Source organism: Musa acuminata, chromosome BXJ3-6 (assembly GCF_036884655.1).
Source record: "Musa acuminata AAA Group cultivar baxijiao chromosome BXJ3-6, Cavendish_Baxijiao_AAA, whole genome shotgun sequence".
Lineage (NCBI taxonomy): Eukaryota > Viridiplantae > Streptophyta > Magnoliopsida > Zingiberales > Musaceae > Musa > Musa acuminata.
Genome location: NC_088354.1, coordinates 25,639,720 through 25,654,184, shown reverse-complemented (window position 1 = coordinate 25,654,184; position 14,465 = coordinate 25,639,720). Strand labels below are relative to the sequence as shown.

The following is a 14,465-nucleotide window of genomic DNA, read 5'->3' as shown; positions in this document are numbered from 1 at the left end:
CGCAGGATCGTGATGCGTCGCCGACATCCCTCTACTGAAGTACTAGTGCATTGGAATAATCTACCACTTGAAGACGCCACATGGGAACCATATGAGGAGCTGAAGACCCGGTTCCCTGAGTTCATGAAATCTCAGCCTTGAGGACAAGGTTGATTTGAAGAGGGCGGGTTTGTTAGGACTCTAGCTAGGAGAGTCCTAATTGAGAGGGACATTCTGTTAGGACTCTAGCTAGGAGAGTCCTAATTGAGAGGGACATTCATGTAGGAGGTTTTTTCTTAGAGAAGAATTAGGAGTTGTAAGGGAATAGGAGTCTTGAGTAGGAGTCCTACTAGGAGTTGGTTAGAAGTAAGAGTCTTAAGTAGGAGTCCTATTAGGAGTTAGGGTTTAGAAGCTCTATAAATAGCCATGTATTCCTTCTCTTTTCATAAGCAATAGATGAATCTTTTCTGCAGCCTTTGAGCAGCAACTTAGAGGGAGGAACCCCTATAGAGTTCCAAGGAGGTCGATCTCCTAAAGAGATCAACCCCAAGTTTATAATCTGCAAGGGTTCTAACATATTTATACCAGCGTACGGGAATTGGTCGGGCCCTGGTCCGGCATGGTCGTTGACTCTAGGGGTAGAACAACCTCTCTAACTAGATGACATCTTCAGGGGTGCTTGAGCGGCGTTAGACGGCACTACCCTAACAGCAGACGACACCGCCCCTAGTTCTTGGGGTGGTCAAGCTGCACAGTCGCACCGTTGGAGCTTGACGTGATGTGCACCCCGCGCTTCTGGAGGCGTACGATGTCGTGTCGATCTACAACGTCTGTCGATGGTTCACATAGGACCAAAATACACCCTATCAACATTTAAAATGAGTTCCAATATAACTATTGATTTCGATTGGAGTTTCAACATAATTAATGAGTATGCAACACTTATGATTCCCGGATATCATGCAAGCTTGGAAAATAATTACTCTATTCACTTGGGTGGATGACCAACGAACTCCATGGCGAAAGGACACCGAGGTGTTATTGGAGACGTTTTCCTTGTGCAAATACGTGGGAAAAGTGGAGATTTTTGGGGGCTCAAATCACCTCTCTTTTAACCCTCTCTTTGAGGGCTACTATGTTTCATTGCTTTGTCTTCACGTTTGTCACATCCAACCACACTTTGTTGCTTTCAAACATCAGCGTGTTGAGTGGGTCTCTCATGTCAGGGAAGTGCATTACGGCCACATTACTTTTTGTGTGTGACCTACAAACCTGGTTTTATTCATATTACTGGCATGAGGTGATTAGGAACTCTCCGATCATTCATGTGCTAAAATACACACTGCACATTGGATTCAGATTGTGGTCCATTAAATAGAAGCACAAGATATTTCTCACCACATTCCGCTATATATATATATATATATATATATATATATATATATATATATATATATATATATATATATATATATATATAAACTCTTTGTCACGAGTTTATACTCTTGTAAGTTCTGCAAAAGATTGAGTGGATTTGATCTATAAAAATACTTATAATTAAATTAAGTTGATAAACTTCAATATGGACTTGCATCAAATTAAAATATTAAAATTATAATTAATATTAATGATATGAGAAAAGATAAAAGAAGCGCTAAAAAGACTATAATAGAAGTAATAAAAAATAATTAATTTTTTATTTAACTAGAGATACTATCTTCTAGCCCGAGGGAAAAAAAATATAAATCTCTTCAAAAAATATTTTCTAATTTTTTCCTTAAAATAATAAAAAACTTTCACTATAATCCAATCTCATTTGTCTATTATTTGTTTTTTTAGGTGCCATCATATGTCGTCTGGACGTGAGATTTTAAACTCTCGACCCACAGGAATGTATTTTAAGAGCATTGATATGATAGAATTTTTTTTGAGACTTAATTAACTGAGTTTTAGGGTCAAAAAATCCATGCTATATAGACTATGTGAGAACAGATGGATTTAAGATATATAAAAAATCCCGTGGCCATGTGGAATAATTTGTGTTACGCGTAAAAGCCTTTGAACTTTCTCGGTCAGTTCCAAGCACATGCCTCACATTCCCCCCTTTCACTACCACTACAAGCTGCCACTTCTTCCTCTCTGGATTCAACCGTGGTGACTCGGTCAACTTCTCTCTCTCTCTCTCTCTCTCTCTCTCTCTCTCTCTCTCTCTCTGTGTTCTCGAGCAGAACGCGCTATTCTTCCACCTTCCTCGTGTTCATATAAACCCTCCACTTGATTCTGATCCCTCCACCCTCACTCTCCAAGCAACCTCCCTCGCTCGCTATACTGCCCACAGATTTCATTCTTCTTCTTGCTCAAGCTTGATTCGTCCACTGCTTCAAAGTGAGCTGGCTCTGAAACTGAGCTGCCTTCGCCATGCAGAATGATGGCACAGGAAGTGAGCTGAGGAGCACTCTAATGGCCGAGCTAGCTCGGGCTCTGCAGCTAGTGAGTCAGCTGCAGTCCCATCTGGATCACCCTTCTGCCGCTGAGCTCTGTAAGTCTTTAGCGACCGAAATACTCTCCTCCATCGGGAAGTCGATTCTCATGGCGAAGTCCGGCGATCCCGACGGCGATCTGCAGGTCGGCAACAGCCCTCGCAGCGAGAACTCCAGCCCGGCGTTCAGGGACCCCGGTCGTAGGGACTTTATGAAGAAAAAGTGCGTCTTTGACTCCTTTGTTCTCTGAGAGCTCCGACTTCTCTGTCACCCGATCATGTTTTGACATGGATTCAGCTCGGCTTGTGGCAGGAAGACGATGCACAAGTTGACGAACCAAGTGAGGCTCATCCCCGGAGTTGGAGGAGTCGAAGGCCCTGTGGATGACGGCTATAGCTGGAGAAAGTACGGACAGAAGGATATCCTGGGAGCCAAGCATCCGAGGTCAGGATTCGAAACCCAATGCTACCAAGTTTGAGATCCATGACAAGCTCTTGCTCTGTTCTCATCGCCATCCATGTGTTTGTGTCCGTGCTTGTTCTTCGTCTTGCAGAGCTTACTACAGGTGCACGCACCGCAGCTCCCAGGGATGTCAGGCGACGAAGCAGGTACAGCGGTCGGGCGAGGATCCCCTGGTGTTCGACGTCACCTACCTCGGGACGCATACGTGCCTCCAAAGGCCACAGAGAGCCCCGACATCGGCATGCCTCGGACATCAATCAAGCTACACACTTGAGATGGAAGGCGTACACTGTGAGGAGGAAGCTTGGGGACTGACCTCTCTTTCCTATGGATCCATGGCGGTAATGGGTGACACAGCAGCCGACCTCTTCTCCTCCCTTTCCTCGCCGCCTGCCTTCTCGTCACCGTACCAGATCAGTAGCTTCGATGGCGGCATGAAGCTGCAGACTTCAGACTCCGACATCGCCGAGATGATATCCAGAGGCGATTCAGCAAGCAATTCGTCCCTGGTGGACATGGCTTTCATGCTCCCGGAGATGGACTTCGCCCAGAACTTTCAGTTCGATGCCCCCGGTTTTGATTCGTGCAGCTTCTTCTCATGAACATCCATCTCCTCAAGCTGGTGATGTAGGTAGAAACAGAGGGAATCACCATGGTTGTTCTCTCCATGAATTCAAAGATCAACTAAGAATGCTTGCCGCAATCAATTAGTGTAAAGAAAATAGAGTCAGGAACAGGGAATTCTTACAAGATAAAAAAGTATGATACAGAAAACATCAAAATTTATCTTCCTAAAGTCGGAGAAGAGCGACTGGTTTGCCATGGCATATGCCTCATCCAAAGCAAAAAGTTCTTGGCATTGGCTGTTTGTCGTGGTGGCAGTGGAGATCACTTTGTCCTGCAGTGTGAGATAGGAAATACGCACACTTTTGCCCTGAAATAGACATCCAAGTCACATGAATGTACAAGAAGCACTAATATCTGTATCTAACATAAACACAACATTCAGTGGACCAATGAGGGATAGATCTTTAATAGGGCAGAAATTGGAGAGAACTGTTAATCTAAACAGTTGCTTCAGCATGAAGATTCGAAAGAGAATGCAGTGGGTCATTAGGGAGAAGAAGCTGAAGTTGCCAGGTGCTGATACATGTTTAAGATGGATCTCTGCATCACAATCACAATCTGAATGACTCCTATCTTTCTTTTTTAAGATTACAGTATACTTAGCATCAGGCTGTCAATAAGATTACAGCAACAAGATTATATCTAGCCGACTCGCATCGCCTCCTTGGTAAGTAGTTCAGATAATATGCAAATGCTCGTCTCTGAATTATGTCCTTTGTATTTGACTCTGGAGAAGATTGCAGACAAAGGCCTTCCGGTGATCCATCCCATCTTGCAAAGAGTGACTTGAGCTCACAGATCTCTTGTACCAAATTAGAATATACTAAGTGATTGCTGGGGAAGGGTCTCCGCATCGCATGATTAAGAAAAAAGAGAGTGGTTTCAGAGTGAGCAATAGGAAAAATATATTCAGACATAAAAGGTTCTGAAAATAAAAAAGAAAATCTGAAGCCTCTTACAATTCAACAACATGATAAATTACATAGCTGTCAATCAATTTAGGGTACAATTTGACGAGACCACTTGCTCAAGAAAAGAACAATCTTCTGTGGAAAAGAAGCATCATATATGACAAAGCTTTTGTTACACCAGGTCACAACTGTGTTTCTTTGTTCTGCAGACGTAACAGCCTGAAGCTTCCTTATAACAAAGAGGTTGATCCTTAGCAATATACACAATCAGCGCTTTTACCTTATTTAGAACTTTATCTATTAGTTAACAGTCTGTGAGGGAGACAAAAAAATTTTTCTGATGAAAGAGACTGCTGCAGTTAAATAGTGTCTCACAAAGAAACAAAGGAATTGCAGATTTGGCATGATGTAACCAAAGACAGCAGAGATTGCAACTGTTGTGAGCATGTTTACAATTGTAAAAAGATCATTGTTATTTAATTAGAATATAAATAAAATAATTATATCAATGACAGTGTCAAAAACGTTAAAAAAATATAGCTGTATGACATCAGCTACAAAAGAATTAAACTATTCAAACATTGACTGTGTGATTTCCCATTTTCTTATAAGGTATTTTTTTTATCTTTTTATATTTAAAATCTTTAACTTAATTGTGGCAAAAAAGGAACAGACTGTTCCATACACTAATTGCACATGGACCAACCATATTTACATAATGATTCTAGAGGTCAAAATAGTATTTTAAGCAACATCAGCTGAAAAACTTGCTTTTCTCATGTAACTAAACTAGATAAGAAGTATTGTCTACCAATTGTAAAGAATTAAACGAAGAAGATAGAAAGATAAAAATTGTAGAAGAAACTATGAAATGTATGAGATGTAATTGCCTAGTTCATTTAGATAGTGAGCTCTCGATAGCTATTTATACACATTCAGCAGGGAGGATTTTTCTCAATTGCTTAGAGATTTCCTCAACTGCCTTGAGGAAATCTTATCTGCTTATCATGCCCCCGCAAGATTGAGCTTCCATCAAGGATGCCGATCTTGGACCGATGAGATGAAAATAGTTTACGGGTGAGAGGCTTTGTGAGTGAGTCTGCTAGTTGATCAGCTGTATGTACATGAGAAACACGGAGTTGATGTCTGACAACTTGATCTCACATGAAGTGGAAGTCGATGGCAATGTGTTTCATGCGGGAATGAAATACTGGATTGACACATAAGTAGGTAGCTCCAATATTATCACAATATATTGTAGGAATAACTGTGGAGTTGACGTTGAGTTCCTTGAACAGATTTGTGACCCAATTGAGTTCAACAGCGGCGGTGGCGATGGCACGGTATTCAGCTTCAGTTGTATATCGTGCAATCGTCTTTTGTTTTTTAGAACTCCAACTGATTGGAGTAGCTCCAAGGAAGACAATGTACCCTGACGTAGATGTTCTATCATCAAAGTTCCCTGCTTAATCAACATCAGCAAAGACATGGAGATGGAGTGAAGTATTTTTGTGAAGAAAAATGCCATGATTAAGAGTCCCTTTAAGATACCGCAAAATTCGTTTGACCGCAGACCAATGCGTAGTAGATGGTCGATACATGAATTGCGATAATTTATTATATGACCGCAGACCAAGGCATGGACGTTTGACCGCAGACCAATCCCTGTAAGGAGCCAAGGACTCGTCGATATTGAGTCGAATATGTAGCAGGACTTCCATCACATAATTTAAGTGATTCACTGGTAGAGAGAGGAGTTGTAACCTCTTTCGTATCCTGCATGTTTGTCTTTGATAATAAATCTTGAATATACTTTCTTTGTGATAGGAAGAGACTTGAAGATGTAAATGTTGCTTTCACTCCCAGAAAGTAGCTTAAAGTTCCTAGACCTTTGAGGGAGAATCGATCGGCCAAGTACTTTAGAAATGTATGAGTCTTCAAAGGATCATTTCCTGTGACAATAATATCATCCATGCTAGTCATAGGTGCCCAGCAAGCCAATCACGTGAGTGATGGCACGTGTGACTTGATACATAATCTTTTTGCTTGTTATATTTTGGCGTATATCACTTTATAACTATTGCATAAATGCATACATATATTGTGATGTCCTTGGATTTGTGCAATGGGAATCGGATCGTGATGAGATCACGATAATGAGATCGATTCACCTTTAAACACATATCCTAAATAATCCCGGTCATAGGTTACTCGAGAGGGACATCGTGATAACCGGATAGACTGGTGTGCTGTATACCCGTCCATATGATGGATGCAGCTGGTCTCATAGTTGCTCGTGTAGGGACACTAGGGATACAATACAGGTGCTCATTGGAGAATGAGTTCACTGATTGATCCGCTTACGGAATGCTGGATGGTTGATGATGCCTTATTGTCAGACGGGATTCCGTAGTCCTAGTGGTGTATCTGGTCCTTAGACTTGAGACACCAAGGATGTCCTGTATGAGTGCTCCACTCTTTGATACCAGACTTATAGGTTTAGCTGTCCCCAGATCTAGTACAGTTGGTCATTGGGAGTGGTAGTCGACCTTACGAGGGCTATTAAGTGTCAATAGAGGATCATCCACTCTCGGCGTCATGAGAGGAATATCCTATGTGTTCTTGCTCAGACAAATCCTTAGCCAGGGTCATTCGGGTTGAGAGAGAAAGAGTTCTCCAGGAGAATCCGATTAGAGCAAGACTCGAGTAGAAACCGTATGGGTCTGACAGCACCATGCTCGATATACGGTCTCTGGGATATTAGATGGATGATGGACTATAGGTACATGGTAACTGAGGACAGACAGGTCCAATGGATTGGATTCCCCTGTATCGTCTAGGGACTACGGCGTAGTGGCCTAGTACGTCCGTAGTCGATGAGTCAAGTGAATTATTACATAGATAATAATTCACTCAGTCAGAAGGAGTTCTGACAGGTATGACTCACGGCCAGCTCGATATTGGGCCTAGAGGGTCACACACATATGGTAGGCATTGCGATGAGTAGAGGTTCGGATATGAGATATCCGACGGAGCCCTTGTCTTATTGGATGCAGATCCAATACCCACTAGGGAAGGACCCATTAGGGTTTGACACGGGATCTCTATAAATAGGAGGGATTCACAGCCTCATAGGCTAGAGTCTTTGCTTGCCTTTCCTATTCTCCTCTCCCTCTCCACCTCAGAGTAGGCCTGGAGTTTTGAGGAGCGTCGTCGCAACCCTACTGTGTGGATCACCGCTAGAGAGGAGGACGCTTGACCTCTTTCACCCTCTCCTAAGGATCTGCAAGGAAACAGGGATATACGATCTCCCTAGGTAACACAATCTCTATACGCAGTTTTGTGTTTTGCGGATTTTTGCGCACCAATCTTCGCACGACGACGAACATCTTTTTGGGAATCGGGGATTTTGTTTTCTTGTTCTTCCGCTGCGCATATGATGTCGCCCCCCCAATGATTTCCCAACAGTGGTATCAGAGCCAGGTTGTTCATGCGAATGATTGGTTTTGAACTGCGTGTGTTGTGTTTAGCGAGAAAGGGCAGCAACAGTTGCTGCCCTCGATCTGCGTACGTGAAGCGCAGCCGAAGGCGGGCAGCGCAGGGGCTGCGTCTGCAGCAGCCGGCCGGCGGCCTGCTTGCAGCAGGCTTGCTGCCGGCGGGGCTGGCAACCCACGGGTAGAGGCGCCGCAGGGCAGCGGCGCCTGCCGCCAAAAGGAAGCGGCGCCTGACACGGGAGTGTCTAATTTACTACAATCTGATTATATGAGCCTTGATTATGATCTAGTATCTTTTTCAGTCAATAATGATGCCTCATAATCTTTATCTCAGCACACTAAAAAATGACAGCTTATCAGCATATTCTCTGCACAAAGTTAAAGCTGTTTCAAGGTGCTTTTCTTCAAGACAAAGGAATGCATTAAAGGAGTTGGTTGGCAGCTGTGAACATTTCTTCATTACCAATGAGTGCATTAAAATAGTTGGTTAGAAGCTGTAAACACTTAATTTCGAAATTCCCTATGCATGAAGGGTTGTTTCATGCACTAGTATTTATTTTGGTGTTTAGGACTTAGAAAGAACTTTAGAAACTGATGATATCTGGGCAGAAGCTCTTAGAGAACCCCTTAAACTCTGTATCTCTTGGATGCGTCCTTGAGTGGTGAGTCTTTTATTTTCTAGTTCTGTATCCTCGTTTAATTTCCGTTGGGTGGTGAACTTTCTGTATCCCATTGCGATTTTAAACTTGGTGGTGAGCTATATTTCGTTTTACCGAAGTTTCTTCAAGAGTTCGTTCATTGCCTTCTGTGATATTTTCTATCTGTACAACTGTTCTATTGGTATTCTTTCGAAATCCATTCTGCATTTTTACCCTCCCCGGTATCAGTTTGGTATCAGAGCTAAAGGCTAGAGATCATGGCAAGGCGGAATGAAAAAGATGTAGTTGGTGAAGGTAGCGATCACGAAGATGACGCTGAGTCGTTGAGGCTGCAGCTACGAAAATTGCTGCGTAGCCTACAAGAAAAAAATGAGATAATCGATGAACTTCAGAGTAGACATAACAAATATGAAAATGAAGCTCGAGAGTTTACTTCTGATGATGATACACTTCTTCCAAGGGAGTCGAGAAGATGTCGGAGAAGAAATGAAGTCCAAGACGAGTGGCAGAATAAATATAACCCCAGATTTGATATTCCAGAATTTGAAGGCAAAATAAATGTTGATGACTTTATCGATTGGCTTAATACAGTAGAAAGAATCTTCGATTTTCATGAACCACCAGAACAAAAGAAGGTCAAACTTGTGGCACTCAAACTCAGGCGGAATGCATCTTTTTGGTGGGAAAATCTGAAGAAACAAAGAGAACGTGAGGGGAAGAGTAAGATTGTTACATGGGAGAAAATAAAAAGGGAGCTAAAGAGAAAATATTTACCTCATAATTATAGACAAGAGATCTTTCTCAAAATACATGATTTCAAGCAAAAAGATCTTAGTGTGGAGGAGTACACTGCAGAATTTGATAATTTGATGTTAAAAGGAGAGCTTGTGGAACCGGAAGAGCAAACAATTGCAAGATACTTGGGAGGTCTGAAGTATGAGATTGCTAAAGTTGTTCAGCTACAGCCATATTGGTCTTTAAATGATGTGAGCAAGCTGGCATTAAAAGTTGAAAAGCAACAGAAGTTTGAAAAGAGTTTTCGGTATAGCTCAAAAGAAGGCTACACAAAAGGAGGAAGTTCCAAGCCTACTGTCCAAAGCAAGGTGATATCGAAGGTGCAAGAAAAGGGTGAAGAATCTGCTGGCAGCAAAAAAACACCTAATTCTTCTACCCCAAGTGGCCGAAAATGCTTCAAATGTCATGGTTTTGGGCATATCGCATCAGATTGTCCAAATAGGAGGTTGTAACTTTGGTTGAAGATCATAGTGATGGAGGAGAAGATGAAACTGACAACGAACCAAAATACGATGATGATGAGGAAGAGATTACTTATGCTGATCATGGTTTGTCTATTGTATTGCAACGTAGTTTACAAGTGTCATATGTGGCCGACGATGAAAGTTGGGTGAGAAAAAAGGTGTTTCACACTAAATGCACTTCTCTTGGCAAGGTGTGCTTGGTGATCATCGACAGTGGCAGTTTTTGTTGAATCTCGGATTTTGATGATGAAGTCAATTGTCATTTGTTGTCTAATCTATGTGTTGAGGTAAGTGTGCAGGATTAACTACGATGAAAGTTAGACAAGCAGCAGGAGTTGCGCCGGAGTCAAGTTCATGATCACGTTGGGAGTTCGAGAGTTCGACGGAAGTTCGGACGGTCGTCGGAGGTTCTGCGAGAACAGATCCGAGAAGTCCAGAAGCTTGCCAAGCGAAGCTCGTCGGAACTTGCCAAGTGGATCGTTGCAAAGTCCAGGAGTTTGCCGGAAGTCCGCAGGAGCATCACCGAGGGTTCATCGGATGATCGACGGAAGTTCGCCGGAAACTCGCCGGAAGAAGCGATTGACGCACCGAAGCAAAGCTGCAGAAATTGTCTTAGATTTAATCGTAGTTAGCACGCTGATTAAGTTGGAAAATGGGAGGTGATCCCATTGGCTTAATCTTGGGGCAATTGGGCCCCTGAAGGACTGAAATTGGGCCGAATGGAATGAACCATTCGGACCCTGATTGCACCAGGAGGTGCAACCGCCCAGGCCAGGAGGTGGCACCGCCTGGGCTGTGTCTTCCAGCGAGACTGGGCGGTGCAACCTCCCCAGCCGGGAGGTGGCACCGCCTGAGCTCAGTCTTCGAGCTAGACTGGGCGGTGCAACCTCCCTGGCAGAGAGGTGGCACCGCCTGAGCTCAGTCTTCGAGCAAGACTGGGCGGTGCAACCTCCCTGGCAGAGAGGTGGCACCGCCTGAGCTCGGTCTTCGAGCTCTGCCAGGCGGTGCAACCTCTCCAGTCAAGAGGTGCAACCGCCTGATCCCGGAATTCCGGGATTTGATCGTTTTGAGCTCCAAATTTGAATTGGGTTGGGGCCTATAAATTCCCCACCCATTCAGCACTGAAAAGATACAGACCTACACCGAAATCTTGATCTTTTCTGTGATTCTAAGAGCTCAAAAGTGTTGTAAAGCCTTTAAGTCTCCTCCTTCTGTTCTTCAAGTTTTCAGTTGTAAAGTGAGGAGAGAAAGGTCTGTAAAGGTTGTCTCCTGAGCCTGTCAAAAGGAGAGAAACTGTAAAAGGGCAGTTTGGCCTTCACCCATTGAAGGAAGGCCCCTAGTTGACGTCGGCAACCTCGTCGGTGGAGGAAGCCAAAAGTGGAGTAGGTCAGGACTGACCGTGTAATATCCCTCGCTTTTAAAAAATTATTAATAAAGATTTATATGTAAATTGGAGGACCTATATGTAAATATAGAAATTACAAGGACTAAACTGCTAAGTTGCAAAAAAGAAAAAAAAAAGGGAAAACCGAAAATTCGGTATTATCCCACCGCCTCCCACGCACTCTGTTTCTTCCAGAAACAGAGAGAGCGGTGGGGCGTGAGGACAAGAAGGAGAGTGGTAGAAGAAGAGAGGAAGAAGAGGGAGAAGAGAAGAAGAAGAAGAAGAAGAAGAGGGAAAAGAAGAGAGGAGGAAGAAGAGGGAGAAGAGAAGAAGAAGAAGGAGAAGAAGAAGAAGAGGAGGTGGCTGCAGCGAGAAGCTGTGGGGCGTGGGGAGAAGAAGAGAGGAAGAAGAGGGAGAAGAGAAGAAGAAGAAGAAGAAGAAGAGAAGAGGATAGCTGCGGCAAGGCTGCAGCGAGGAGGTGTGTGGGGTTGGGGAGGAAAAGGGAAGAGGAGAAGAAAAGGGAAAAGAGAGGGAAGAGGGAGAGGAGCGAGAGGTGGCAGCAGCTAGGGCTGCAGCACCTCTGTTTCCTGCAGGTGGAAACAGAGGAGAGGTGTGGGGCGTTCGAAGAGGAGAAGAAGAAGAAGAGGAAGAGAAGAGGAAGAGGAAGCAGGGGAAGAGGTTGTGATACCTCTGTTTCCTGCAGACGAAACAGAGGAGAGGGTGTGGGTGACGTCGGGGAGAAGAAGGGGAGGAAGGAGAAGAAGAGAAGAAGAAGAAAGGAAGGAAAAGGAAGAGGAGAAGGGAAGAAAGTAGCTGCGGCTGCGGTTGTGGCAGCTGCAGCTGTGGCAGGGAAAGAAGAAGAGAAAGGAAGAAGGGAAGGAGAGGAAGAAGAGAAGGGGCTGCGGCTGCGGCGATGGCAGCTGCAGTTGGAAGAGAAGAAGGAGAGGAAGATGAGCAGGGGAGGAAGAAAGGGCTGTGGCCGTGGCTGAGGCTGCGACTGCAGCATGCAGCTGGGAAAGAAGAGAAGGAAAGGAAGAAGAAGAGAAAGGAAGAAGGGAAGGAGAGGAAGAAGAGAAGGGGCTACGGCTGCGGCGATGGCAGCTGCAGTTGGAAGAGAAGAAGGAGAGGAAGATGAGCAGGGGAGGAAGAAGAGGCTGCGAGTGTGGTGGCTGCGGCCGTGGCTGCGACTCCGGCTGCGGCTGCGACGTTGGCTGCGGTAGCTGCGCAGCGGTGGTGGCTGCAGTAGCTGCAGTAGCTGCTTTTGGGAAAGAGAAAGAGTAGGAACGAGAGAAGGGAAGAAGGAAATAGTGCAGTGGAAGGGGGCTGCGGTTGTGACCGCAGTTGCGGTCGTGGCTGCGATTGTGGCAGCGGCAGCGACGGCGGCTGTGGCAGCTGTGTTTGGGAAAGAAAAAGAAGGAATGAGAGTAAGAGAGAGCAGGTGACTGTGCCTCGATGTTCGACACGTGGTGTAGTTGCGAAGAAAGGAAGAAAACGGGAGCACAAAACGAAACAGAGAGAGGACACGGAGGAAAAGTAGAAAGATTGGATTGGCACCTTCCTTGGATATTCAGATCAAAATATTTGAAAGGCAAGTTTCCCGCTTGTTTCGATCCTTTCTATTGCAAGTTCCCTGATCGTTTCTCCTATAATTGCTCTGATATGTCTTATTGCAAGTGTTCTAACCTTTTCTATTGCAAGCTTTCTAATCTTTTCTCTTGCAAGTATCCTGATTTGTTCCTCACTGCCATTTTTATCTCTACATTTGCTTTGAATATGAGGAACTTTGAATCATTCTAGCCTTGCATTTGTTATATCTCCTGTTTAGACGTAACGATTCGAATCTGTGCAACTTCTGAGATTCTGACCTTTTGATACCGAGCTGCTTATAAGTCTTTGTGGAAACTCTGATTTGTTCAAAACTGATTTCATTGGAAACTAGACTCGTAGACCTTTCCTTGATATATGGATTGAAAGATTTGGAATCCAAACACCTGTCCAGTTATCTGTTGAATCTGACATTATGAATTCTGCCAACAGAGATTTTGTTATACGACACTTGCTTACCAAATTATTTGTAACTCTCTCTGTTGGACAGTTCAATTCATATGAAGCCTATCTTATCTGAAAGTATTATCCAATGATTATTTCTGAGTAAATTGGAGCACGATTGATAGTTTGAAATCATTTGTTCAATGTGCCTTCTGTATTCTGCCAGAAATCGAGCTTTGGTCGATTTCTCATACTCTGGTTTCATTCCTTTGGAAATTGATATCCTTTAGCTTTCTCATTCAATTGAGCTTTATATTACTGCTTTGAATTCTTGTATGCTCTTGTCCTTAAAATTATTGCATTCTTGAAAACTGTTGTGTAACGTTTATGCTATATCGTATTGACTCATATAGGCACATGTATATCCTATTGTTCCGCATTTGCTTTTGATATGTGCCTATTCCAGTTCCATTCCTTTGGATATCTGAATTTGTCTAACCTTCTTATTGGAATTGAGCTGATTATGATTGCTTGGAATCCCTGTACACTCTTGCTTTCAATTCTTTCCTAAAATGAATACTTTTGTGAGAGATTTGTTCCTTGCATCATTGTTTTGAAAAGGCACATGTACGTTTGGTTGTTCCGCGTGTGCTTCCGTTATATGCTGCTTATTGTTGAAACTGCCTTCTTGTACTCTGGTGTGTGGGATATTGTGAACCTTTGCCAGAAATGGTAAAGGGAGTTGTGAACCTTTGCCAGAAATGGTAAAGGGAGTTGTGAACCTTTGCCAGAAATGGTAAAGGGAGTTGTGAACCTTTGCCAGAAATGGTAAAGGGAGTTATGCATAGAGCCTGCGATGCTCTGCCGGCCCCCTCTGACTTCACCTAGACGTGGGTGGATGGAGCTCCCAGACGTGGGAGACTTTTGTCAGGTGGTCATTCAGAAATGGATGAATCACATTCTGACTGAGATCCCACTACACCTTCTGTATGTTTGATATGATATCCAGAGCTTTGGTTATGTGTTTCTGTACATGCTTTGGATAAGATTGATATGTTTGCAACGTCAAAGACGACGTTTGAGCTTCTGTACGACATATGAGTTTGATATGCTCTGAAATGCTTCCTTCACTGTTGAGTTTGCTTCGTAATGTTCCATATGCCGTTGATATGCTCCGGAACATTTCATATGCCATTGATATGCTCCAATTACTCTGTGCTC

At 43.7% G+C, this 14,465-nt stretch overlaps 2 protein-coding genes across 2 annotated transcripts in view; one reads left to right on the top strand and one right to left on the bottom strand.

Annotated features, from left to right (window-relative positions):
* Positions 1 to 2,219: 2,219 nt before the first annotated feature.
* LOC103975096 (transcription factor WRKY19-like) lies at positions 2,220 to 3,743 on the top strand. Its single transcript, XM_009390008.3, has 3 exons — positions 2,220 to 2,681; positions 2,772 to 2,903; positions 3,013 to 3,743. The coding sequence occupies exons 1-3, from the start codon at positions 2,398 to 2,400 to the stop codon at positions 3,521 to 3,523; spliced, it is 927 nt and encodes a 308-aa protein (XP_009388283.2). The 5' UTR covers positions 2,220 to 2,397; the 3' UTR covers positions 3,524 to 3,743.
* A 187-nt stretch (positions 3,744 to 3,930) lies between these two features.
* LOC103975214 (uncharacterized) overlaps positions 3,931 to 14,465 on the bottom strand; it is a 41,968-nt gene continuing 31,433 nt past the window's right edge. The window contains exon 4 of the mRNA XM_065157280.1: positions 3,931 to 4,382. The gene's annotated coding sequence lies outside the window, so the exon portion shown is untranslated. The remainder of the gene's footprint in view (positions 4,383 to 14,465) is intronic.

Bases quoted from the DNA above. Each gene is read 5' to 3' on its own strand.
- LOC103975096 (XM_009390008.3), top strand. From the start codon at position 2,398: ATGCAGAATGATGGCACAGGAAGTGAGCTGAGGAGCACTCTAATGGCC. The intron at 2,682-2,771 runs GTGCGTCTTTGA...GGCTTGTGGCAG, and splicing joins AGGGACTTTATGAAGAAAAA to GAAGACGATGCACAAGTTGA. The intron at 2,904-3,012 runs GTCAGGATTCGA...TTCGTCTTGCAG, and splicing joins CTGGGAGCCAAGCATCCGAG to AGCTTACTACAGGTGCACGC.